We start from the raw sequence: 27,491 nt of genomic DNA, 5'->3' as shown, positions 1-27,491 counted from the left end.
CAGGCTATGAAAAACATTGCAGCTATAAACATAGTTGAGCATACATCCTTTTGGTAACATTGAACATGCTTTGGGTATATACCCAAAAGTGGTATTGCTGGGTCTTGAGAAAGGTTGTTTCCTAATTTTCTGAGAAATAACCATACTGATATCCAAAGGGGATGTACCCATTTGCACTCCCACCAGCAATGGAGGAGTGTTCCCTTTACCTCACAACCTGTTCAGCATAAGTTGTCATCAGCGTTTTTGATCTTGGCCATTCTTACAGGTGTAAGATGGAATCTGAGAGTTGTTTTGATTTGCATTTCTCTGATTAATAAGATCATTCATGTAAACTATCACATCAGCAAATAGTGAGAGTTTGACTTCTACTTTTCTAATTTGTATCCCCTTGCTCTCCTTTTGTTGTCTTATTGCTCTAGCTAGGACCTCAAGAATTATATTGGATAAATATGGAGAGAATGGACAACCTTGTCTTGTTCCAAATTTTAATGAGATTGTTTTGAGTTTCTCTCCATAGAACCTTTGTCCAGTGACAGATGGAGATAGAGACAGAGACCCACATTGGAGCTGGACTGAGCTCCCAAGGTCCAGTTGAAGAGCAGACGAAGGAAGAAGATGACCAAGGAAGTCAGGACCACGAGGGGTTTGTCCTCCCACTGAGACAGTGTGTCTGAATTAATGGGAGCTCACCAAAGCCAGCTGGACTGGGACTGAACTGAGCATAGGATCAAAATAGACCCTCTAAATGTGGCTGACAATTATGACAGACTGAGAATCCAATGATAATAGCACTGGGATTAGTCTCTACTGCATGTACTGGCTTTTTGGGATCCTAGTCTATTTGGATGCATACCTTCCTAAGCCTGGATGGAGGGGGGAGTGCCTTGGACTTCCCGCAGGGCAGGGTACCCTGCACTCCCTTAGGACTAAAGGTGGGGAGGGTGAGTGGAGGAGCAGGAGGGAAATGGGAGGAGGGGAGGAAGTGGAAATTTTGAATGGTATTATATATAAAGCAATAAAAAAATGAAAAAAATTAAGAACTAAAAAAAGAACCTCTCAATATAGTTAATGATTGATGATAAACAGAAAGAGTTGTTTTGCATATAGAAATTGCTGAATTTATACCAAATGATACAGAATTGACTTCATTATTCATTAGAACACACATTCGTTACTTGTAGGAGTGCAAATTTGTTTAGTCACTATGGAAATCAGTGGGTTAATTCCTCAGAAAGATAGCAATTAATCTACTTCAAGCTCATGCTATACAACCTGTGATGGTTATTCTTAGCTTTCAGCTATATCTGCACTGTTAGAAGTCAGCTGATCTCCTCCCACGTGTCACAGCCTGCTATTTAATTTGGAAGGCAGTGGAGTAACTCCCATTACTTAATGCCCTCTGAAGGACAACAACAAGCAGAGCCAACTAACCCTGAAAAGTGACAGAAGATGAACTCCAAATGTCAAAATATTGAACTGAATGATGGCCACTTCATACCTGTGCTGGGCTTTGGAACTGCTGTACCTGAAGAGGTAAAAGCAGTGATGCTGGGTGCTGAGGGTTTAGAAGAAATAGAACCAGAATAAATGTAAAGCTATATGACTATATCTTCCTGGTAATGCTGGGTTCCTGGATGCTTACTCACCCAGGCTACAGCTATGTGCTGTAAGAGAGAAAGATTTCTCAGAGACAGAGTGTGGTCACTGGTTGCCCGATGATTAACCTGGAGCCATGCTTCCTGTTGTTAATGTCCATTCATTTCTGCTTCACTACCTGAAAATGAAGATTATAGAATCTTTAAATGTTTATTTACAATGTATTTCACCTTTTGGGAAAAATCTGCACAGATAGGCTACCCATTCAAGAAATGGATTATGTGGTTTTTACTAGTTTTGAATTATCCACACAATTTCAACACTAGTGCTTTGTGAGTAGAATGGTTCCTCGTTTTCTACAGATTCTCTCTTTCATTGAGTGACTGTTACCTTTTAATTACAGGGTATGGGCTTTTAGGTATAGAAGGCTCAAATTTTTTTTCTTTTTGTCCTTTCCCTTCTCTCCTCTTCTTTTCTGTTCTCTTATTCCCCCCTCCCTCTCTCTCCCCTCCCTTCTCTCTGTGTGCGCACGCGTGTGTGCATGTGTGTGTGTGTTCATATTTGCCATGGATCAATTGTGGAGGACAGAGATCAATAGACTTAAGTCACTTCTCTTCCACCTTGTGAATCTCAGGGATTTAAAAAAGTCATCAGAATTGTTGATAGTGCTTAACCTGTTGAATAATTTCAATGTAATAACATGTTTTTGAAGTGTCCAAAGGACAATGATAAAGAACAATGACAAGAGTTGTTAAAATTGTGGAGGATTTAGGCATTTCTTAGATTCTAATCTCCTTCGATCTTTTAGTACCTATTATTCCTTTAAAAACGGCGGCGGGGCGGCGTGGGTGTGTGGACAAACACAGGATAGACGGACGCAAAGGAAGAGACGGACACGCGGCTCCCACGTGGGTGTGTTTTAATGGGGAGAGGGGAACACAGTAAGGGGGGACGTGCAAGGGTAGGGGGGAAAAGGGCCAAGAGGGGGGCCAAGAGGAGGGAAACCTCGTGGACCTTCGCTTTTAACGGGGGGCGCAAGGTTATCTGGGAGGAATGGCCTTCACCTGGGCGTGGCCAGCACGCACACAGGTGATGGTAATCCAGGAGAAGTCTGGGAGCTGTAGTTTCCAAGGAATAACACCAACCCCACAGTGCCTCCCTTAATTAAGATATCTTTTTCCCTGCTCCTATATCTGTCCTTCCTCCATCTCATCCATCCCACTCTTCCAAGCTCTCCCCAATCCTTCCCTTCTTTCTTTTCTCTCTCTCCCCCTTTTTCCTTCCCCCACCCCACCTGCACTTCCTATAAGTTTCAAGGAAATAGAAGCTGTTGTCAAAAACCTCCCAACCAAAAATAAATAAATAAACAAATAAAAATTAAAAAAAAGGACAAGATTGTTTTAGTGAAGAATTCTACTAGACCTTCCAAGAAGAGCTAATAACTATACTCCTTAATGTGTTCCACATAAAAGAAACAGAAGAATCATTGCCAAACTCTTTTTATGAAGCTACAGTTACCCTGATACCAAAACCACACAAAGACTCAGCTAAGAAAGAGAATTACAGACCAATCTTAATCATGAACATCGATGTAAAAATTCCCAATAAAATACTGGCAAACCAAATCCAAGAACATATAAAAACAATCATCTATTATGATCAAGTAGGCTTCATCCCAAAGAAAGTTTTACTTGATGCCAGAAAAGGAGATTCTCAAGCTTTGCCCACACTGTCATCATGACATGGGACCCACTTACTCAGTATCTGAAGTTCACAGGACTCAGATGATGCCTTTTCAGCTCTGTTTTTTCTAGCCAAGGATAGGGAAGAGGACAGACTGAGAAGGCAGTTGTTTCTCTTAAATTGTCTATTTTTGCTTTCTTTTGTTTTTTTGAAACTGCAACGTTCTGTTAGATTTTTGTGGTCATCAGTTATTTAGGGAAAGAGTCAGTTCTTTTTCTTCTGAAATCACTGAATAGCTGAATTCTTGGAACATAGAACTCAGTTTTATGGACTTGGCTTGGAGCTGGGGAACATTTGCTTACACAACATTTAATGTTTATGTCCATTGAAGCATATTCCCTGGGTAATTTTTTTAAATATTCTTATGATTCCCTGTTTAAGTCCTGGATCCTAGGTGCTAGTAGTGGTGATGACTAAACTGTGGTTTTCAAGAATAGAAGTTCTCAGAATGCTTTTCCCTTGTTACTACATAGACAAATGTTACAATTAACTTAGATGGAGTCCTTACAACATAAGATATGTGGAAATGTTGATACCAGAACAGGTCACATTTTATGCCTGAATACTTTCTGATACATGCATGTCTAACTGTAAATGGTACCTTTTGTTCTTCCTCAGTTTCCCAAAAGTAAGATTAAGGAGATCATCAAAATAGCTATAGATGTTGGCTTCCGTCATTTTGATTCTGCTTCTGTTTATAAAACTGAAGATTATGTGGGAGAGGTCATCCGAAGCAAGATTGCTGATGGCACTGTGAGGAGAGAAGATATATTTCTGACATCCAAGGTACTGTTTATATAATGTACCTGCAAATGAACCATAATATTTGGACAGAGGTTCACATGACTACATCAATAATTATTAGTGAATTGTACTTACTGTTTTATCTTTGTGCTTACAGTGGATAGTGTTTATCGACAGGGAATGGTTGGCTCATTATTGCTGTCTTTAGATTCATGAATATGATTTGATGGCTCTTACTTCATCATCTCGGTTTATAGGACTATGATGTAAACTGGATTATGGAAGACTTTCAGGAACTTTGCTTATCTCCTGGATAGCTTTTTAGCAGTTCTAATTGCTCTGAATATTTTAGATACTTTTAGTAATATGAGAAAATAAGATTAGATTTTGGTTGTTAAGCAAGACGTAACTAATCTAGTATATAACAAAATGTTGAAAATATTTTCTCTATGGTTATGTAAATTAAAAATGCATATACAGAGAGTGACAGAGATAAGCACACAAGAATGACATTAAGCCTCCATATGTGTATACTGAATAAGCAAAACAGTACACACATGTAGATATTTTCACCAGTAACTATTTCATATTGAGTTGACTGAGTAAGAATATTAGACTCTCATTGTGAATTTTAAATCCAGTGAAAGATAATATTGATGGTGAACATTGTTATTGCTTGACTATAATATTGTGTCTTGATTAATTTCCAAGATTAATTCATGGTAAACATAGGAGATGCACACGGCTAGATCAGACTAAAAGACGTTTGGGAAGAAGTGCAATATTCCTACTGATCACATCAATTTAAAATTAGTAGAAAAAAAGTCTGTTTCAGGTAAAGTAAATGAAAAATTCCTAGAATATATTAATTCAATCTGAATTCCACCTTCTACTGTAGGTTTGGTGTAATTGTCTTCGCCCAGAACTGGTGAGATCTTCCTTGGAACAGTCATTGAAGAAATTTCAGTTGGACTATGTGGACCTTTACCTCATGCATTTCCCAGTGGCCCTGAAAGTATGTTTTATGAATATACAAAAATATTTATTTAGAGTAGTTTGTAGTTGTGATGGTGGTAGGATTCAGAGAAATAGAGGGTTTTCTATGAGATTGTATTTTCTAGAGATACCAGGGAATCTAGAGATACCCATGAAGTCTTACCAACGTGCTGATTAAGTAGACCCAAACAAGGACCAGTAGACGTGTTAATGTGGAAGGGGAAAATCTCATGAGGCCGCAACACTAGACAAGGAACTATGGGCAGCTAATGAATTGAAGTAAGGAAAAATAGTTATCTACAATGTGGAAAGCCCCAAAAATTTATAAAAGTCTAGAGGACAGCCCATAGTGACTCAGAGATGTGATATTTAGGAACACATATAATAGGCATGAGAAAATAGAATCTTACCACCTAAGGACATTTTATATAACTCAACATTCAAAATACATGACAAATATAATTACATTAAATATGACACATCTGTAATATGGAGTTTTAATTCTCAGCATTCCCTTTCCCTAGAAACATGGCTACTGGTAGAAAACATGCCTTTTTTGAGATGTTACTTTAACTTTTGCTTCTGTTCCAGCCAGGAGAAGATTTCCCAGTAGATGAACATGGAAAATTAATATTTGACACAGTGGATCTCTGTGCCACATGGGAAGTAAGTACTAGAAAGAGAGAGCACATGAGGGAATGCAGGGAAAGAAAACGTCAGGCTACTGTTTCATTCATGAGAGTAGGGTGTGTCTTCTCTGTCAAAAAGTGATGTTATGTCCAAGGAATGTTTTGTTTAAGAGCTGGGATAGCATGCATGACTTTAACATAATAGAATCAAAGGGTTATACAACCACATAAAATACTTTGTGACTTTATTTTCTGCTTTAGGCCTTGGAGAAGTGTAAGGATGCAGGACTGACCAAGTCCATCGGAGTGTCCAACTTTAGCCACAGGCAGCTGGAGATGATCCTGAACAAGCCAGGGCTCAAATACAAGCCTGTGTGTAATGAGGTGGGGATCCTCAGCCTCTTGTTCTCCATCTCCTGCTTCCCTTGTTGCCACTGATTAATAGGTATTGGTTTCAGCATTCATTTTATATGTGGAGCAACACAAGCTAATGCCAGAGTGTTTACAGATAGGATATTTACGACAGTTGGTTTTGTTTTTCTCTGTGAAGCCTTCATGGTTCTGGCTATTACAAATAGTGCTGCTATGAATATAGTTGAACAAATGCTTTTGTAGTATGATTGGGCAACACTTGGGTATATTCCCAAGAGTGGAGTTGCTGAATACTGAGGTAGGTTGACTTCCAGTTTCCTGAGAAACCACCACACTGATTTCCAAAGTGGTTGCATAAGTTTGCATTCCCACCAGCAATGGATAAGTGTTTCTCTTACTCCACATCCTCTCCAGCATAGGTTATCATTGGTGTTTTTGATTTTAGACATTCTGACACATGTAAGATGGTATCTCAAAGTTGTTTTGATTTGCATTTCCCTGATTGCTAAGGAAGGAAATCAGGACTGCAAGGGGTTTGTCCACCCACTGAGACGGTGTGACTGACCTACGGGGAGCTCATGAAGGCCAGCTGGAATGACACTGAATGAGCATGTGATCAAACCAGACTCTCTGAATGTGCCTGACAATGGGGGCTGACTGAGAAGCCAATGATAATGGCACTGGGATTTGATTTTACCGCATGTACTGGCTTTTTGGGTCCTAGTCTGTTTGGATACACACCTTCCTAGGCCTGGATGGAGGGGGGAGTGCCTTGGACTTCCCACAGGGCAGGGTACCCTACCCTCTCTTAGGACTGAAGGGGGAGGGTGAGTGGGGGAGGGGGGAGGGGGAGCGAAATGGGAGGAGGGGAGGAGGTGGAAATTTTGAAGGGCATTATTTATAAATCAAAAAAATAAAATGTTTGAATTTTAAAAAAGAAAATGTATATATGTTCCTTGGTTAAAGTCCCCCAATTATTGTTTATTGTTTCGTTTTCCAACTCTCATGCTGCAGAACCTTTTTACTTCCCAGGCAGTAACTTTTATTTTCATGTTTTTAATAATCCACTGCAATTAATCAAGGTTTCTTGTACCAGAATGGGTAGGGTGCTATATGCTTAAGTCTTGGTGTTGTTATAGTCAATTCATAATTTATTACACAAGTTTTCCAAATTGAGTTTATTGTATTTTAACACTTTTCTTTGTATCAATGTGGGATTTTATGTATTATGGTATCTTTATTCATTCATCCGCAGGTAGAATGCCATCCTTATCTCAACCAAATGAAACTTCTTGATTTCTGCAAGTCAAATAATATTGTACTGGTTGCCTATGGTGTCCTGGGAACACAACGATATACAGGATGGTAATGAGGTCATTAAAAATTAAACATATATTAACAATTGTGCTGGCATACCTTTAGTCCCATAATTCTAAATTCAAACTCATGCAATCTAGTAGCAGGAATAATTAATTTTCATTTTTTATAGAATGAAAAATGGTATTAATGTTACTGGTACAGGAACACACTTGAGAAGCCCCAATACCTTCATGTATATTTGAAACTTCTTTACATGTTATAGATTGAGGGATTTAGCCTTGCTGTATTTCATTTCAGGGTGGACCCGAGCTCCCCTGTTCTCTTGGATGAACCAGTTCTTCATTCCATGGCAAAGAAATACAATCAAACTCCAGCCTTGATTGCCCTTCGCTACCAGTTACAGCGTGGGCTTGTGGCCCTCAGTAGCACTCTCACAGAAAAGCGAGTCAAAGAGAACATCCAGGTGCTGAGTTAGACTGTGAGCTTCAAAATTGTCCACACTGATTCACCCCGATTCACCCCAATGTACTTCTTTGGCAACTCTTGATTCTATATCACCCTAGTCCTTCTATTTGCTTTCCCATGCCCTTGTATCTTATGTATATTTGAAGGGTTTCTCCTTATCTGTAATAATACTACAGTTTTTGCTGCAATATAGAATTGAATTAGGTTCAAGACAGATTTTTCTTCTCAGCATTGCAATGGCAATACACCTATTAACCTTAAGTGAATGAAATGTTCCTTTGTCTTCTGAAATGAAATGGACTTAGTCTAGATAATGGGTCTTCAAATTATTTATGTTCTATTTTGTAGTTTCCTTGTACACACATTTATTTTAACACGCAGGCATTTATCTTCTTTAAATTTAATTTTGTCACCTTTCAAATCCCGTAGAGAGTGTCGGAGCCCGTTTGGGTCCAACACAAACTCCCTAACTTGGCTGGAACGGAGTCGCGAGGAATAATCAGACACAATTTACACGGTCATCTTGGAAAAGGCCAGACCCCCCCCCCCCCCGTTTATTGTCCCAACATCTTATATATCCATCCCAAATGAGCGGGAGCATACAAAGGCTGTTGCCTGGGCAACCAGGTGCCTGGGCTTTAGTCATGTCTAGCAGTCAGGTAGGCCCTGAATTAGCATCTCTATAAGATAACCTTCAAATTGCATAAGGAAAGAGACCCCAAACATCCTGACCAGTTTCAGTCAACACCTCTTCTCAGGTAATTCACACTTTAACAAAGGAAGCTAGGAGCAAGGCATCCTGGCTTTTGTTAAGGGCAGACAGCTTGTCTGCAGAGCTATGTATCAGCTCAAACCGGGGCAATGGCTTTTGTGGCATATCAGAATATGCGCCCACAAGAGAGTAGCTTTCTTTTCAAATAGGTCATCATTCATTTTGATTATGAATAATTGTATGAGTTTAAGAATCAACCATTTCAATGCATGGGCTCCATATATGAAACAGTCATGCAACTGTTCTTTATAAGGACTTCATATATAAAACGTTTATGTAAGCAATTTTTCTGCCGTTAGATTTTTTGTGTGTCTCCTCTGACCTCAAAGAGACTTTCTGTGCTGGGATGTGTTCTGTCACGTCGGGTCTTAGATTGCATTGTTTGCAGTGGAGCCTATCTCATCAGTATGAAGTTCCTTGGTCTCTCTTCCACATAGTTTTCTATCTCTGTTCTTAATAGTTCTTAATTCTTCTTTCAACCAGCCTTTGCTTTACTATTTTGCACAACTCCAACTTAGTTCCTGACTTCTCAGAAAGGGCTTTCATGTATGAGTGTGTTCTAATCTAGACAAAGAATACCATTACTTCTGGCATCTTCAACTGGCAAAGTGCGCTACAACCAGGGAAGTATCAAGACATGGGAAAACTTCTTCCATATCCTAGTACAAGTGGCTCAATATTCACAAAATAGAGTAGGCACTGGAAGACTTGAAAAAGACATTCTTATAATTTTTGTAGATTTTAATTAAAATGTAATCACACCACTTTCCTTCTTCCTTTTTCTTTCTCCATCTGCTTTTGGGTTCTCCACCTCTACTTCTCCCATGTCTCTCCACTATCAAATTGATAGGCCCTTATTTCCAAATTGTTATTGTTACATATATCTGTATTTATATGTTTTCATGTACCATTGTATAAATTAAACATGCTGACTCCATTTTTGTTGATGGTACATATATAGCTTCAGAGCAGATCACTTTGTATTGGACAACAAGTTAGGAGGATCATCCCTGGAAGAGGCTCCCTCTTCCTCTGGCATTATATTCTTATTGTGAATCCATTAACTATGTTTATGTATTCTGGAAACCCATTGGTCTCAGTTTCTGAAGTGAATTTTGAAGCTTTTACTAAAAAAATGCTGTACTTTTCAAATTTTCATAAGTAACATAAGCAGAAATGCCTTCTCTATATATTAAGATTCTTCATTACTTTCTATTTGGTTGATTGATGTTCCTGTGTGCAACTCACCCATATTCTTCTCTATTATTTTGAAGATATCATCCACTGTTCTTTCCATCTCTATATTCCACCAAAATTACCCTTTTGCAATTTCAAGTGTTAACCAAAACATATGCAGAATTTAAAAATGGATAATAAGATTCACCATCTATGACTATGTATCTGTCCTCATCCTTGTGGTCAATTAACATATTTTTGGTAGTGAAAATTTAGTTTGGCTATCTCAAATGAAAGTGTTTCTTATTTCTCCCCTTACTTAAACACAGCTTGATGATTTGTTGTTTTTTTTCATTTCCTTATTTTTGTTGTGATTTTGTCTTTGTTTTCTGATAAATATGTGCCTACATCCTGCACAAGAGACTCTAGCTATACAATTGCTTTCGTGAATGAATGCTGTTCCCTTGTGGTGTTAAAGTTAGAGAAAAAAATGTTTTAAAAAATTAAAACATCTAAGGAAGTTAAGTTTATTGTGTTTTATATGTCAAGGGAGTTTTCTGAAGTTTGGGTTGAGTTTGGTTTTGTGGATGATTTTGTATTTCCTAAAGGCAGTTTACTTTGAGATTATCATTTTTGAAGTAGTCTGGCCTTAAACTAGCAATTTAGTTGAAAATGACCAAGAACTTCTAGGTTTTGCCTTTTACAATCCAAGTGGTGGTTTTATAGATAGGTGTCATCACACCTGGCTTGCCTTGGTTATTTATGTTTTTTTTTCTGTAATCAAAAGTTTATAATCCACGTTCTAACTCCCAACCAGAGTATTAAGTTGGTATTTGTTTTCACATCTGTTCATTATTTTGGAGACTAAGAGGTTTTTGCAGTACTGTTCTGTCCAAACCATGATCATTTTATTGGAATTTGCAGTTACATAGATGGCATTTTATGTACTTCCATAATTTTCTTAATAAGTAACTGCTTATATTCACGTAATTTTGTGAATTTCTTGATATTGCATTTTTGTTTCATCAACTTTGAAATATTCAGGATATCTTGCATTTATTCCGTCAATTACATGACTAAGTTGCTGTATGATTGATATTTTTATTCTCTAATTCTTTCGTGGTGTTGATTTTCAGATCAAAGCAATAATTTATGAATCCATTTGTTTACATACATTAATAGTTATGATCATCTTGTTGATTAAACTGCCCAAACTGTAGTAAAGATGATCACCTTGAGACCAGTTCTTAACTCATTTATAAAACATCATTTATAATAGAATATCCATTTAAGCTATATTCAAACTAGCATTCTTATATTTGATTGCCTTTTTTTTTTCAGTGTGGAAATAAAACTATCAAATGATAGCAACTGAATTATGTTAAACATTTAGAAAATTGTACTTCTAGTTTAGATAATCTAAACAATGATGATTTCTTCTTTAAATCACATCAGATTTCTTCTGTTCTCACCTTCTATTTAACACTCTCTTGTCTGTATATGTGTATGGATTCAATATGTGGAGGGAATTTGAGTGATGCTCTCCCTTGCATTTGTTTCTCACTTGAGTGTTTGGACGAATAACTTTGTATTTTGAGAGATCTGAGATTTTTCAACTTTTTTGTTATCACAGTTCAGTTTGTTGCATTTACAGTGTACAAGTTGGCAAAATTAAAGTCTAAATATGTAAAAATGTTTCTTATCTGCATGGTAGGCTTTTGAATTCCAGTTGAGTCCAAAGGATATGAAAGTACTTGATGGCCTAAACAGAAATCTGCGATACGTGGCTGCACCGATGTAAGTAACTTGCAACATGTTTTCCTCCATTTATTTCAAGAGTAATGCTTTTAAAGTTCTCTCAAATTCCATATTACACCTGTAAGAATGGCCAAGATCAAAAACACTGATGACAAATTATGCTGGAGAGGTTGTGGGGTAAAGGGAACACTCCTGCATTGCTGGTGGGAGTGTAAGCTAGTACAACCCCTTCGGATGTCAGTGTGGGAATTTCTCAGAAAATTAGGAAACAACCTTCCTCGGGAATCAATAATACCACTTTTGGGTACATATCAAAGATGCTCAATCATGCCACAAGGACATATGCTCAACTATGTTCATAGTAGCTTTGTTTGTCATAGCCAGAACCTGAAAACAACCTAAATGCTCCTTCACTGAAGAATGGATAAGGAAAATGTGGTACATTTACACAATGGAGTAAAAACAACAGAAAAAAAATAATGACATCTTGAATTTTTCGGGAAAATGGATGGAGCTAGAAAACATTATTTTGAGTGAGATAATGCAGACACAGAATCACATGTACTCACTCATAGGTAGTTTTTAAACATAAAGCAAAGAGACCCAGCCTACAATCCACAATCCCAGAGTACATAGACAACAATGAGGACAGTAAGAGAAACTTACATAGATCTAATCTACAAGGGAAGTAGAAAACTACAAGATCTCCTGAGTAAATTGGGAGCATGGGGACTTTGGGGGGATGGTTGAAGGGGGAAGGGGACAGACAGGGAGGGGAACAGAGAAAAATGTAGAGCTCAATAAAAATCTATAAAAAATGAAAATAATGACAAAAAAGCACAAATTTTTTCAAATAAGCTTTAAAGAAAAAAATTAAATTCTCTCAATAAATATAAAGAATGCAGAGACAATTAGAGCCCAGAATTTAGAAAATTACTTTTGGAATTCATTCTAATCTGTTCTGAATTCTGACTTCATTCACAGAAGCAGAGTAAGCCGACCCATGGTCCATTTAATTTGTTGTACCTGAAGACTTGTACAGTTTCAGAAAATGTGCAGGGCAAGCCTGCATCACTGCTGAATGCCCTGTCATGACGATAATCTGTATGCCCTGCAAACATGCACTTGGGACAGTTTGAGGAGCCCATTGAAACATTTCCAATATCAACATCATGCCAGCATGTCATTCTCTCCAGCAATTGATTAAATCCAAATCTTATTTAATATATGACCACCAACCTTGTAGTCTACGCATCACCTGCCTCTGAAATTGTTCACTGTGCTCAGGAACCTTAACGATTTTTAATAGTTTGAAAACCTTCATTTCTTTCTGATGTGCTTTTATTCAGGAGCTGAAAGTTTTATCATGAGAACTGCTGTTTTTTTTTATTTTTTTATTAAAAAATAAAAAAAAAATCTGTTGGGAAAAATTTTTTACATACCAATCCCAGTTCTCTCTCCACTCCCCTCCTCCCATTCCCTCCAATTTTCCCTACACAACCTACCTCAAGACCCAGCAATATCACTCGGGCATAATCCCCACGCACCACTCCCCTCCCCCTCCCTCTCCAGTCCAAAGAGCAGTCAGGGTTCCCTGTCCTGTGTGCAGTCCAAGGCCCCCCCCATCCAGGTCTAGGAAGGTGAGCATCCAAACAGGCTAGGCTCCCACAAAGCCAGAACATGAAGTAGGATCAAAACCCAGTGCCATTGTCCTTGGCTTCTCAGCAGCCCTCACTGTCTACCATATTCAGAGAGTCCGGTTTTATCCCATGCTTTTTCAGTCCCAGTCCAGCTGGCCTTGGTGAGTTCCCATTAGATCAACCCCACCGTCTCAGTGTGTGGGTGCACCCCTCGCGGTCTTGATTTCCTTGCTCATGTTCTCCCTCCTTCTGCTCCTCATTTGGACCTTTGGAGCAAGACAAGATGGATTATATATGAAGGAAAGTGTATTCATTCCTGTGGGGTAATTATTCAAGATTAATAATGTGATATTGTGTGAAAATTATAAGCACAATGAAAAAATTGCTTGTAATAACAATTCTAGATACAGTTTGTTTTTAATAGTATACTGAAAATGAATAAATTAGTGTGTATTACATAGAGACAGAACTATTATTTATGTTATTATCTTTGATGAGTAATCTTTTAACTCTTTAGAACTTGTGTGTTTATTTTGTTATTGTGATTTGTGGTTATTTTTTATGTGTAAGATTTTGTTTTGGGCAAATATTTTTAAATAATTACATTTATTAATTTGTTTGAAAGTGGGGGGAGTAAATAGGGATCCATAAGTTCTAACATTCTGTTCTATATGTCACATAATATATAGGTCATCAATTTGTAGCTCATTCCTTATCAAAATAAACAATCTCATCATTCCTCAACTACTTTTTACTATAGAGTATGTATCTTGGTTACATATTTTCAAAAGTGTAGTACATTTCTTCTTTCTTTGAGAATTTTTTAATATAATTTCTTTATTGATTATTTGAGAATTTAACGATATGCACCTCAATTCCTCTAATATCCCAGTCACCCTATATCGCCCTTTCAATCTTGCAGTGCCCACAAAATAAAATGTTTTCTTATTTTTCATTCCCTTTCATTCTGTGTGTTTTTTAATTGATTTTATTGAGCTCTACATTTTTCTCTGCTCTACTCCCTGCCTCTCCCCTCCCCTTCAATCCTCTTACATGGTCTCCATGCTCACAGTTTACTCAGGAGATCTTGTCTTTTTCTAATCCCATGTAAACTGTATCCATATATGTCTCCCTTAGTGTCCTCATTGTTGTCTAGATTCTCTGGGATTGTGATTTATGGGCTGGTTTTCATTGCTTTATGTTTAAAAACCACTTATGATTAAATAAATATGATTATTGTCTTTCTGGGTCTGGGTTACCTCACTCCATATTATGTTTTCTAGCTCCATTCATTTAGATGAAATTTCCAGATGTCATTATTTTTTTCTGCTCTGTAGTACTCCATTGTGTAAATGTACCATATTTTCTTTCTTTTTTTTTTCAGGGTGAGGTTGAAGTTTATTCAGGGGGTTATGGAGGAGGAAGGGTGAAGGGGGAGACAGAGAGAGAGAGAGAGAGAGAGAGAGAGAGAGAGAGAGAGAGAGAGAGAGAGAGAGAGAGGAGAAGAGGAGAAAGAGACAGAGAAGGGGGGAAGCAGAGAAGTGGGGAGAGAGGCAGAAGCGAAGCTGCCTCTCCGAGAGGAAGATGGAAAAGAGCTGTACCATATTTTCTTTATCCATTCTTCAATTGAGGGGCATTTAGATTGCTTCCAGGTTCTGCCTATGACAAACAATGCTTCTATGAACATAGTTGAGCACATATCCTTGTGGTACGATTGAGCATCCTTTGAATATATACCCAAAAGAGGTATTGCTGTGTCTGGAGGAAGGTTGTTTCCTAATTTTCTGAGAAATCACCATACTGATATCCAATGGGGGCTGCACTAGCTTACACTCCCACCAGCAACACAGGAGTGTTCCCTTTACCTAACAACCTCTCCAACATAAGTTGTCATCTATGTTTTTGATCTTGGTCATTCTTGCAAGTCTAAGATAGAATCACAGAGTTGTTTTGATTTGCATTTCTCTGATAACTAAGATTGTTGAGCATTTTCTTAAATGTCTTTGAGCCATTTTAGATTCCTCTGTTGACAGTTCTCTGCTTACATCTGTACTCCACTTCTTTTACTGGATTATTTGTTCTTTTAATGACCAATTTCTTGAGTTCTCTATATACTTTGAGGTTTAAACCTCTGTCTGATATGGGGTAGGAAAAAAAAATCTTTTCCCATTCTGTAGGTTGTCATTTTGTCTTGTTGAACATGTCTTTGCCTTACAGAAACTTTTCAGTTTTAGGAGGCCCCATTTTTAAGTGTTTCTCTCAGGGTCTGTGCTAATGGGGTTATATTTAGAAAGTTCTCTCTTGTGCCAATGCATTCAAGTGTACTTCCTACTTTTTCTTCTATGAGGTTCAGTGTGGCTGGCTTTCTGTTGATGTCTTTGATCCATTTGGACTTGAGTTTTGTGTGTGGTGATAAATATGGATTAATTTTCATTCTTCTACATGTTGATATCCAGTTATGCCAGCACAATTTGTTACATATATGTTCTTTTTTCCATTTGATATTTTGTGCTTCTTTGTCAAAAATCAGGTGTTTGAAGGAGTGTGGATTAATACTCGGGTCTTTGATTCCGTTCCATTGGTCCTTCTGTCTGTTTTTATACCAACACCAAGCTGTTTTCAGTACTGTAGGTCTGTATTAGAGTTTGAAGTGAGGGATTGTGATGCCTTCAGACGTTCTTTTATTGTACAGAATTGTTTTGGTTATCCTGGGCATTCTGCTATTCCATATGAAATTGAGTACCATTCCTTCGAGGTCTGTGAAGAATTTTGATGGGCATTGCACTGAATCTATAGATTGCTTTTTGGTAAAATTGCCATTTTTACAATGTTAATTATACCTACCCAAGAGCATGGGAGATCTTTCCACTTTCTGATGTCTTCTTCAATTTCTTTCTTCAAAGATTTAAAATTCTTGTCATACAAGTCTTCCACTTGTTTGGTTAGAGTTATTCCGAGATATTTTATTCTATTTGTGGCTATGGTGAAGTGTGATATTTCTCTGATTTCTTTCTCAGCCCATTTATCATCTGTGTACTGGAAGGCTACTGATTTTTTTGAGTTAATCTTGTATCCTGCTACATTACTGAAAGTGCTTATGAGTTGTAGTAGTTCCTTGGTAGAATTTTTAGGGTCACTTATGTAAACTATCATATCATCAGCAAATAGTAAGAATTTGACTTCTTCTTCTCTGATTTGCATCCCCTTAATCTCCTTTTGTTCTCTTATTGCTCTAGCTAGGACCTCAATAAATATATTGGATATATATGGAGAGAGTGGACAATTGTCTTATTTCTGATTTCAGTGGGATCGTTGGGAGTTTCTCTCCATTTAGTTTGATGTTGGCTGTTGGCTTCCTGTATATTGCCTTTATTTTGTTTAGGTATGTTCCTTGTATCCCTGCTCTCTCCAAGACCTTTATCATGAAGGGATGTTATATTTTGTTGAAAGCTTTTTTGGTATCTAATGAGATGATCATGTGGATTTTATTTTTTAGTGTATTTATATGGTAGATTACATTGACAGATTTTTCTATGTTGAACCATTCCTGCATGTCTGGGACGAAGCCAAATTAATCATGGTAGATGATGGCTCTGATGTGTTCTTGGATTCGATTTGCCAGTATTTTATTTAGTATATTTGCATCACTGTTCATGGTAATATTGGTCTGTAATTCTCTTTCTTGGTAATTTCTTTGTGTGGCTTGCATATCTGGGTAATTATAGCCTCATAAGATGAGTTTGACAATGTTCCTTCTGTTTCTATTGTATGGAACAATTTGAGGAGTATTGGTACTAGTTCTTTATTGAAAATCTTGTAGAATTCTGAGCTGAAACCATCTGGTCCTGGACTTTTTTTTGTTAGGAGACTTTTGATGACTGTTTCTATTTCTTTAGCAGTTATAGGTCTGTTTAATTTATTTATATGGTATTGATTTCATTTTGGTAAGTAATATTTATCCAGAAATGTATCTATTTCCTAAAAGTTATCCAATTTTGTGGAGTATAGGTTTTTGAAATATGAGCTGATGTTTCTCTGTATTTTCTAAGTGTCTGTTGTTATATCCCATGTTTCATTTCTGATATTGTTCATTTGGATATTTTCTCTCTGCCTTTTGGTTACTTTTGATAAAGGTTAGTCTACTCTGTTGATTCTTTCAAAGAACCAATTCTTTGTCTCATTGATTCTTTGCATTGCTTTCTTTCTTTCTATTTTGTTGATTTCAGCTCTCAATTTGACTGTTTCCTGGCATCTAGTTCTATTGTGTGAGTTTGCTTGTTTTTGTTCTAAAGTTTCAAATGTTCTCTTAATTCACCAGTGTGGAATTTTTCCAGCTTCTTTATGTATGCATTTAGTGCTATAAACTTTCCTCTTAACACTGTTTTCATTGTGTCCCATAAATTTGGGTATTTTGTGTGGTCATTTTCATTGAATTTTAGGAAGTCTTTAAGTTATTCATTTATTACTTCCTTGACCCATTGATGCTTCAGGTGAGCATTGTTTAATTTCCATGTGTTTGAGGGCTTTGTGGAATTAGTGTTGTTGTTGATTTATAATATTAAGCCATTGTGATCTGATAAGATACATGGGGTTATTCAATTTTTGTTTTGTATCTGTTCTGGTTTGTTTTGTTACCAAGTATGTGGTCAATTTTTGAAAAGACGGTATGAGGTGCTAAGAAGAAGGTATATGTTGGAGAAGGTGCTTGTTCATACTGGCTGCCTAGAACCAAAATAACCATACAGAAACTGTATTAATTAAAACACTACTTCTAACTTCTAATTGGCCAACTCATATGAATTTAACCCATTTGTATTAATTCGTGTACTGCCACAAGACTGTGGCTTACCAGCTAAAGTTCCCAGTGTCTGTCTCAGGCTGCGGATCCATGGCTTCTCCCTCTCTGCATTCCTTCTCACAGCATTCAGTCCAGTTTACTCAACCTACCTAAGTTCTACCCTATCAACAGTCCAAGGCAGTCTTTATTCAGTAACCAATAAGAACAACACATAAACATAAGGACCTCCTACACCAGTTACATTCTTTTTTGTTTGGATGGAATATAACATAGATGTCTATTAAGTCCATTTGAGTTATAACATCTGTTAATTCCTATATTTTCCTCTAATTTTTTGTCTGATTGACCTGTTTAGTGGTGAGAGTGGAATATTGAAGTCTCCCACTATTAGTGTGTAGGGTTTAATGTATGATTTAAGCTTCAGAAGTATTTCTTTTACATATGATGAAGCCCATGTACTTGGGGCATAAAGGTTCAGTTTTGAGATTTCCTCTTTATGGATTTTTCCTGTGAAGATATGAAATATCATTCTTCTTTTTCTTTTTTTTGATTGATGTTAGTTTAAAGTCTATTGTGTTAGATATTAGGAGAGCTGCACCAGCTAGTTTCTTAGGTCCATTTGATTGGAAATTTTTTTTTCCCAACCCTTTACTTTGAGGTGATGTCTGTCTCTGAGGTTGAGGTGTATTTCTTGTATGCAGCAAAAGGATGGATTATGTTTTCATATCAAATCTGTTAGCCTGCGTCTCTTTATAGGTGAGCTGAATCAATTCATATTAAGGGATATTAATGACCAGTGATTGCCATCTCCTGTTAATTTAGTTTTCCTTATTGGTGATATTATTTTGTATGTTTTTTTTCCCTTTGGAATTTTCTGCTATGAGATCATCAATTCAATTGTCTCTGTTTTTGTGGGTGTAGCCAACTCCCTTGGGTTGGAGTTTTCTTTATAGTACTTTGTGTAGGTTGGGTTTGTGGCAAGATATTGGGTAAATATGGTTCTGCCATGGAATATCTTGTTTTGTACTTCTATGGTGATTGAAAGTTTTCCTGGGTATGATAGGCTGAACTTCCATCCATAGTCTTTAAGTGTCTGAATAATGCTTGAACAGGAACAGGATTTATTGGCTTTCATTGTGTCCATTGAGAAATCAGGTGTAAATCTGATATGTCTGCCTTTTTATGTTACTTGGCCTTTTAACTTTGCAGCTTTTAATATTCTTTCCATATTCTGTATGTTTAGTGTTTTGATTATTATGTGGTAATGGGACTTTTTTGTTTTGATCCAGTCTATTTGGTGTTCTGTAAGCTTCTTATATCTTCACAGGCATATTTTTCTTAAGGTTGAGAAAGTTTTCTTCTATGATTTTGTTAAATATATTTTCTGTGCTTTTGAGTTGAACTTTTTCTTCTATATCTATTATTCTTAGGATTGGTCTTTTCATGGTGTCCCATATTTCCTGGATATTTTGTGTTAAGCTTTTGTTATATTTAATGTTTTCTTTGACTGATGAGTCTATTTCTTCTATTGTATCCTCAGTGCTTGAAATTCTCTCTTCCATCTCTTGTATTCTGCTCTTTATGTTTGTATTTGTGGTTCCTGATTATTTTCTCATGATTTCTGTTTCTATATTCCCTTGGTTTACTTTTTCTTTATTGTCTCTATTTCAGTTTTCAAGTCTTGAATAGTTTCTTTAATATGTTTGATTGCTTTTTCTTGGTTTTCTTTAAAGGATTTGCTGATGTCTTCCAATTTTTTGTCCTTTCCTTCATTTCTTTGAGGGAATTGCTCATTTCCTCTTTGAGAGTCTCAAGCATTCTCCTGAAGTTAATTTTTTGGATCATATTCTTCTGCTAGAACTATATTTCCTTGTCCAAGTGTTGCTGTTGTGGGGTCACTATATTTTACTGGTGCCATGTTGTTCTCCTTTGAAACCTGTGGTCCTCACAGTCCATCAAATCACCTTGAGCAGCACTGTCTTTCATGCTTCTATGAGTATCAATCATTGAGTAGTGCTCAAAGAATTTCATTTATTTCCTAACCCAAACTCTTAAAGTCCATATTACTCCAAACAAAAACCATCTCCTAGTATATCATAGCAATATTCCACTCCTGCTACCAACTTAGTTTGGGTTGTTATTTCTGTAACAATAAGACAATATTTAATTGAGGGGGTGATTTACACTTTTAGAGGTTCAGTCTAGTATCATCATGACAGGAGCATGGTGGCATACATGCAGATATAGTACTGGAGCTGAGCACAGGACATCAACTATGACTGAGCAGTATCCTCAGCATAGGAAACCACAAAGCCTGCCACTACAGTGACACTCTTCCTCCATAGATTTGTACCCATAGGACAAAGACATGCATCCTAATAGTATCACTCCCTTTATAATTATGGGGCCAAGTACATTCAAACTACTACCATCTTCAATACCGCTTCATTTGTTATGGGCCATTATGAGCAATTTATCACATAGTATACCCCTTTGTCCAATCAGCTTTGCTAACAAATGTTTATTGCAATGAGTCATTGGTCTGGTTCAAGGCCTCTGTTTCTAGCACACCATCTCACTGGATCCTCACTGAAACTTCTCTGGGATATCCTGAGGCTACTCTGAACCATGGAAATCCCATTTGGCCCATGGAGCCTGGACTGACCAATTTAGCTACCACCCAGATCCACATATTCAGGCCTTGGGTTGGCCTACTCTAACATCTATACCATCTAGGACCTGTTGTAAGTAATGAAGAGACTGGTCCTGACAAATGGTACCTTCTGAATCTCCTTGACAGATGTNATGGGTATATATATATATATATGTGTGTGTGTGTGTGTGTGTGTGTGTGTGTGTGTGTATAATTTCTTGTTTGTTATTTAACTTTTTTTAATCATATGGGTTTGGCTATGTGAATATCTGTGTATCACATGTATTCCTGGAAGCATATACACCAGAGGAGGCATAGGTTTCCCCGAAACTTGAGTTAAAATGTTTGTGAGCCAGCTTTTGGATGCTGTGACTAGAACCTGATTTTTTTTTTTTTTTTTGAAGAATAGCCAGTGTTTTCAATGGCTGACTCTTCTTTCTTAGGCCCTATTTCCTTTTGTTGATAGATACATGTTTGAGCATTTGATTCTTCCTTTTCTCTATGTTCAGTATTAGAGAAAACAGGAAAAACTGAACCATTCATTTATTGTTTGCTTTTCAAGTAGAAAGAAGTGTTATTTAAAGTAAGAAAAGAAGATTGTATGCGTTGGGAAAAGAAAATTATATACTTTCATATTAAAATCCGCTTCATAGAAATCACTTCTCAAAACAGAATTTTTAATTGTACTATCAAATTTCTTTGTCTTTGCAGGTTTGAGGGCCACCCTAATTTTCCATTTTCTGATGAATACTAACATGTGTGGATGTTTTTTGGAAGTTGCACTGGTGGAAGACTGCTCAGGTTGATGTCTGGACTTGTCATTTCTACTCTGTAGAAATTCAGAACCTCCTGGAACTACGCATCATCTAATAGAGAAAAAAAAAATGAAAGAAAAATATTATCCCATTCTGAAACTCCCAAAAGTCATATTCTTCAACAATTTTCAGGGTCATTTTACTACTTTAAAGGCTTATTTTCCTATGATTCATGATGTCTCAAAATTAATTCTAAATACTAAAAAAAATAAAATAAAATAAATAAAATGAGAAAAAAGTAGAGGGGATATGGGAACAATTGAGAGAGTGGAAAAACATGATCAAAATATAATGTATGAAAAATAAAAACAAACAAACAAAAAATTTAATTTGTCTAAATGTCTATGTGCATTCTGGGGTAAATGAAAACTCTCATTTTACAGACAGTTTTTAATGAGAATAGATAGTTTTTTCATTCTTTAAGGAGTAACAGTTAGCAGGTATGTTTCTCTTTATCCCAAATGGAAAATGTGTATCATGTGATCAGAAAGCTGAGGCATAATTGAGAAATTTGAACAATGAACCCAGTTCTACATAAAGGCTTATGGGTATAGAAAATCCAAAGTAAATAGAATGGGATTTATCTCATGAGAATGGTCATAGTAGAGTGAAAATTTTGAGCTGCAATATAGGTAGTGAGAATTGAATATGGTTCCTTTTGAAGAGCAGCCAGTGCTCTTAAACATTGGGCCATCTCTCTAGCTCCTATAGATTTAATTATTTTTATAATAAGTGTTTAGAAACACACTTTAAAAACCATTACTTCTTTTTGTTTAGAATAATTGACAATTTTATGTCTGGATGAACATAAAAATAATAATTTTCAAAGCCCAATATCCAAGATACCCTTTTCTGGATACTGTGTGTACCCACACTCATACATAAATATCCCTACACATGAAAACACACTTGTACACATAATTTGAAAAAAGTCAGAATCAGAACTTAACATGTTAAAGTGATAGACATCAAGAAACCCAGACACGCCTCTTGCTTGACTAGAGGTCATGCTATCTGCCAAAATGTCAAGTAGGCTGAATGTCAGGGATCCCCCTTACTTTCTCAGTACCCCCACTCCAGTTCCCCACCCTCCTCATCACTTTGTCAAGTCCCAAGTATAGAGAACTCCTGCTTGATCAGAAGTCACCACAGTCACCAGAAATCCAGCTCCCAACTTGGGTGGTGATTGCCTGCTCAATTATAGTCTATTCCAGTAAAAAAATCAGAGAAGAAAGAGGAAACTGTTGTAAGATGTTTTATTAAAATGTGAAACACAGGACTGTGTTAAGAAAATCAGCCTTGGATCAGTGGGCAGGTGCAACAGCTAGTTGACAGGAATTAACCATAGAGGGTATGGAGGATACAGGAAAACAGGTAGAGAAAACTACAGGAAGAAGTTGGGGAGGAACCTGGAGTTTCATGATCTTTTCTGTTTGAGATGGCTGGAGCAACACTCACTTGCTGGGTCTCTGGCCAAAAAGGAAGGCCAGCTGGTTGCTCTTCTGCCTCTGTGAGCTAGCAGGTCTTTATCTCAATTCTCATCCCAGGTTTGTGGTCAAACACAATGATAGAGACTTGGTGGAAAACTTCCTTTGGCAGCAGTACCAGAGCCAAGGCTGGGCAAAGGAGAGGGGACTAGAAATCCCAGAAGAGTGTGGCCTGGGTGGCAGGGTACAGACTGTGGAGACATAGGTTCCCAGAGAGTACTTAGCATATAAGTCGATTCAGATTCAGCCACTATGCTGATAGAAGAAGATCTGAAAGCAGAAACAAAACACGCATGGAGCACAGACAAACTCAGAATTCAGCACCTAGACCTGTAACCACCCCGAACCCAGATTTCTAGGTGCTAGTATAATATCATCAAGAATAGCCAGATCAATATGTCACCACCAGAGGACAGCTATCCTAATACAGCAAGCCCTGAATATTCCAAAACAACTGACATGCAAGAAAACAACCTGAGTACCAACTTTATGGAGATGATAGTGGAGGGACAATTAAAAATGAATAAATCCCTTAAAGAATTAGAGGAAAATCCAGCCAAAAAAGTGGCAAGAAATCAATAAATTTCTTAAAGAAAGTCAAGAAAAATAAAATAAAAAACCAAATATCAAGCAAACGATTGAAGGAAATAAATTGTTTAAGTACTGAAAATGGAAAAAGAATAAAATAGGAAAACACACTGAAGGTATTCTGGAAATGAAAAAATCTAGGCAAGGAGACAGTAACTATAGAATCGAGGACACTAACAATACAAGAGACGGAGGAGAGAATCTTAGGGGTTGAAGATATTATAGAAGAAATATATACATCAGTCAAAAAAATGTTAAAAGTAAAAAAAATTCTAAAATCTAAAGAGAAAAATAAAAACACAAGAAATCAGAGACATTGTGAAAATACCAAGCATTATAATAATAGGAACTGAAGTAGAAGAATAATCCCAACTTAAAAACCCTGGAAATATTAGCTACAAAATTATACAAGTAAATTTTCCTAACTTAAAGAAGGACATACCTATAAAGATACAAGAAGCTTACAGAACATCAAATAAATTAGAAGAAGAAAAAAGTCCCCTGGTGATGTAATAATCAAAACACAAAGCATGCAGTACAAAGGAATTTTTAAAAGCTGCAAGAGCAAAAGGCCAAATAACACATAAAAGCTGACCTATTATAACTACACATGACTTCTTAATGGAGACTTTAAAAGATAGAACAGCCTGCACAGATATCTTGGAGACTTTAATGCCAACCCAGACTAATATATCCAGAAAAACTTTCAATCAGCATAGAGGGAAAAAAAAAAAAACAAGATATTCCATGATCAAGTCAAATTTGAACACTACCTACAAATCCGGCACTACAGAAGGTCCTACAAAAAAAATTTAACCCAAGGACTTTAACTTTGCCCAAGAAAATACAAGAAATAAATAATTTTGCACCAGCAAAACAAACGGAAAAGTAGAATGCACTCACATACATGCACACGCACATGCGTGCATGCACACATACACACACATACAGACACACTGTCACCACTACCAACAATGAAATAGCAGGAATTAGCATGCATTGGTAATTGATATCTCTCAATATCAAAGCATTCAATTTCCCAATAAAAACAGATAGGATTACAGAATGGATGAGTAAACAGGATCCAACCTTCAGCTGCATATAAGAAACACACAAAATCATCAAAGATAGATATTATCTTAGAGTAAATGGTTAGAAACATATTTTAAAAGAAAATAGACCTATGAAGCAAACTGGGGCAACTATTCAAATTTTCAAAATGAAAACCTCAAACCAAAATTAATCAAAAGAGATGAGTAACAACAATTTATAAAAAACAGGCTTTTGCATGAGTTAAATTTGAGAACTGTTCATTTTTAAAGAAATAAGTTTAAGATTTTAAGATTATTTCTCAGACAGCTAGAGGAACACAGTATGATACTCTTTTTTGTATGCTATATCTATATTGACATATTATTTCAGTGAGCCCCTGGCACATTACAGCAATGGTTCATACTTGCTGATATGTGTTGAGAATGTGGTCAGCATTGAATAAAATGTGTGTGTGTGTGTGTGTGACCCACACACCTATTTTTTGAGCATGTCAGCTTTTATGAGTGCTCAGAAAGATAGTAGTATAGTCGAGGCCAAGATTATGGATGAACAAGCAGGGGTGTGTCTGCATTGATGTCTTAGCTGGTTGTAAAATAGCTGAAAATCAGACCTAGGACCAGTGTGGCTCATGGTACATGGTCTAAACACAATGTTGATTCTCTTTAGTTTTGGCCTTGGCATTCTTCTTTATGTCCAGGGCTTATTGGAAGAGAATAAATATGAGCCAATTGTTCCAAGGCTCTGTTTGATCTAGGCCTGGGATACCTCTGGTTGTGATATACCATAGGCACAATCCTTTTTGTTTGGTTCTCCTGGCCTTTGTTCATTTTGTATTTTCCCACAGGTCTTTATGCTCTGGGCCCATAATTGTTGAGGGTCAGTATATCTCCAGGCACACATCTCTTCTTCTTTGGGCCTGAGCCTCTTTGCATTCATAGATAGGCCCTCACCCCCATCTCATCTTGCTTTAGGCCCTGGACTCTGCAGCATAAGGTGTAGACACAGATCCACAGCTCTTTTGGGGACCAGGAATCTTTAGTGTTACAGATGGGCCCAGGCCCAGACCTCTCCTTTTATTTGGGCCTAAGCCTCTTGAGTATTAGGGATTCACCCAAGCCCACATCTCTATTATTTTAGGACTGGGACTCTTCATGTTTAGCAATATGCCCTGGCCCATTTAACTTCTTTTTGGTTTCAGGCCTCTTCAGGGAAAAGAGTAGGCCCAGTTCCACATTTCTCCTTTACTCAGGGAGTCCTGGTCCAGAGATGCCTGTGCAGCTTCCTTACAAGGCCCCTCTCTCTGGTGAGATGAGGGTTTCTTTCCCTGTGGTCTTTAGGGGCTAGAACCACTGCTATGAGACTTCTCATCCTTGCTCTTTCATGTCCTGCATAGAATGAACTGTCCTCAGGCAGAAACATTTCCGGTCCCTTGCTCTGTTTAGTCTCCATATTAAAGGTTCTGATGAAAAAGTGCCTCACACTGAGTGAGTCACTCATGTACTGAATTTCAGGTATTGTCCCTCCCATAAAACAGCCCAAACTTACCCAGACACATGGGCTGTCTTTGAGTCCCAACCCTTCTTGGTGGACACTATGTAGTCCTCAGGCAAAGAACACTGCTGTTTCTAGGGCAGGGATTTACCTGTGAACCTGTTACATCACAGAAGGTTCACCTCACTTCATTCTGGGAATCCCAAAGGCATCATGGCTCATGATCATGAAGAGTTCTGGATGTCATCTGGAGATAGTGGGAAGTCAGAGCGTCTGATGGAAGGGCAGGCTGTTACAGAAGGTGAAGGAGTGGCCATTGCTGGGTCCTAAGTTTTGTCATATTGCTCTCTCCTGCACAGATTACTGTGCACGAAGCTGGACATCCGAGATAGAACACGGGTTCTATGTGGGGATATTTGGGCACAGAGTGACCTGTGACATTCATTATTGTGAGATGTTGTTCCCTCTACTCAAAGTATCATCCTCCCTTGTAGGTGAAAGGACAAATTCTAGCCAAACCTGATTGAAATCTTGGAAACAGAACTTCAAGGGAAGTAAATTTTCAAGGCAGCCATAGTAATATTAATAGGTACGCTGTTGTGCAAGTTGTGTGTTGAAACTCACACCTAAGTGTGATTTGGATTAAATGACCCTCTAGTGACATGTGTGTATTTTCCATTAGCCTATTCTCTCTCATGACCTGTTTCTTTATGTCTCTGACAGTAGAAATAGTGTGAGCCTGTTGCACTATGGATTTGGGTGGGGATTCAGATCTTCCACTACCATTTCCAGTCCATAAAGAACCCAGATTTGACCCTGCACATCTGCATTAGAACTGGCACATGATGCAGCATAGTTATCACTGTGATGAACAAGAACAAGAGGGTTATTACTAGAAATCACAATTTATGTTATAAATTACTGCTATTCATGACGAGACCATCTTCCGTATTTGCTGAAAGCCAGCACTGTGTCTTATTTTGTACCTGGAGGTTGAAATGGCTGAGGAATTTCCCAGTGTGTTGCTATTTCATGTCTTTCCTATTCACCAGCAGACAGACACTTGGTGATTCCCATTCCTTGGTTACTGTGAATGCCACAGCTGTGGGTACATGAACCAACTTCTGAGATGCTCGTTCTGTGTCCCTTGGATCTGTACCCAGGAGTGTGATTGTTGGATCTCACGCTGGCTATCCCTTTGTTTCCCAAGGAGCCTCCATGTTTTTTTTTTTTTTACAAAATATTTGTATATTCATGTGTATAATATTTTTTACTATTTAATATTAAAAATTAATTGAATTTAAAAAAGTACTGTAAATCTGGCCATGGGCCAAGAATTGTAGAGTTCCTTGTCCCTATGGGTGAACCTACTACTGTTATAAATAGTACCAA

At 37.3% G+C, this 27,491-nt stretch overlaps 1 protein-coding gene across 1 annotated transcript; it reads left to right on the top strand.

The window, feature by feature from the left end:
- Positions 1-1,452: 1,452 nt before the first annotated feature.
- Positions 1,453-21,419, top strand: LOC126501693 (aldo-keto reductase family 1 member C21-like). Its single transcript, XM_050142513.1, has 9 exons — positions 1,453-1,536; positions 3,961-4,128; positions 4,985-5,101; positions 5,674-5,748; positions 5,973-6,095; positions 7,339-7,448; positions 7,701-7,866; positions 11,531-11,613; positions 21,377-21,419. The coding sequence occupies exons 1-9, from the start codon at positions 1,453-1,455 to the stop codon at positions 21,417-21,419; spliced, it is 969 nt and encodes a 322-aa protein (XP_049998470.1).
- Positions 21,420-27,491: the final 6,072 nt, after the last annotated feature.

This window comes from Alexandromys fortis, unplaced genomic scaffold, assembly GCF_014885135.2.
Source record: "Alexandromys fortis isolate MF-2015 unplaced genomic scaffold, M_Fortis_MF-2015_v1.1 scaffold_5, whole genome shotgun sequence".
Lineage (NCBI taxonomy): Eukaryota > Metazoa > Chordata > Mammalia > Rodentia > Cricetidae > Alexandromys > Alexandromys fortis.
The sequence above is the reverse complement of the archived record's forward strand: the minus strand, read 5'-3'. Positions and strand labels throughout refer to the sequence as shown.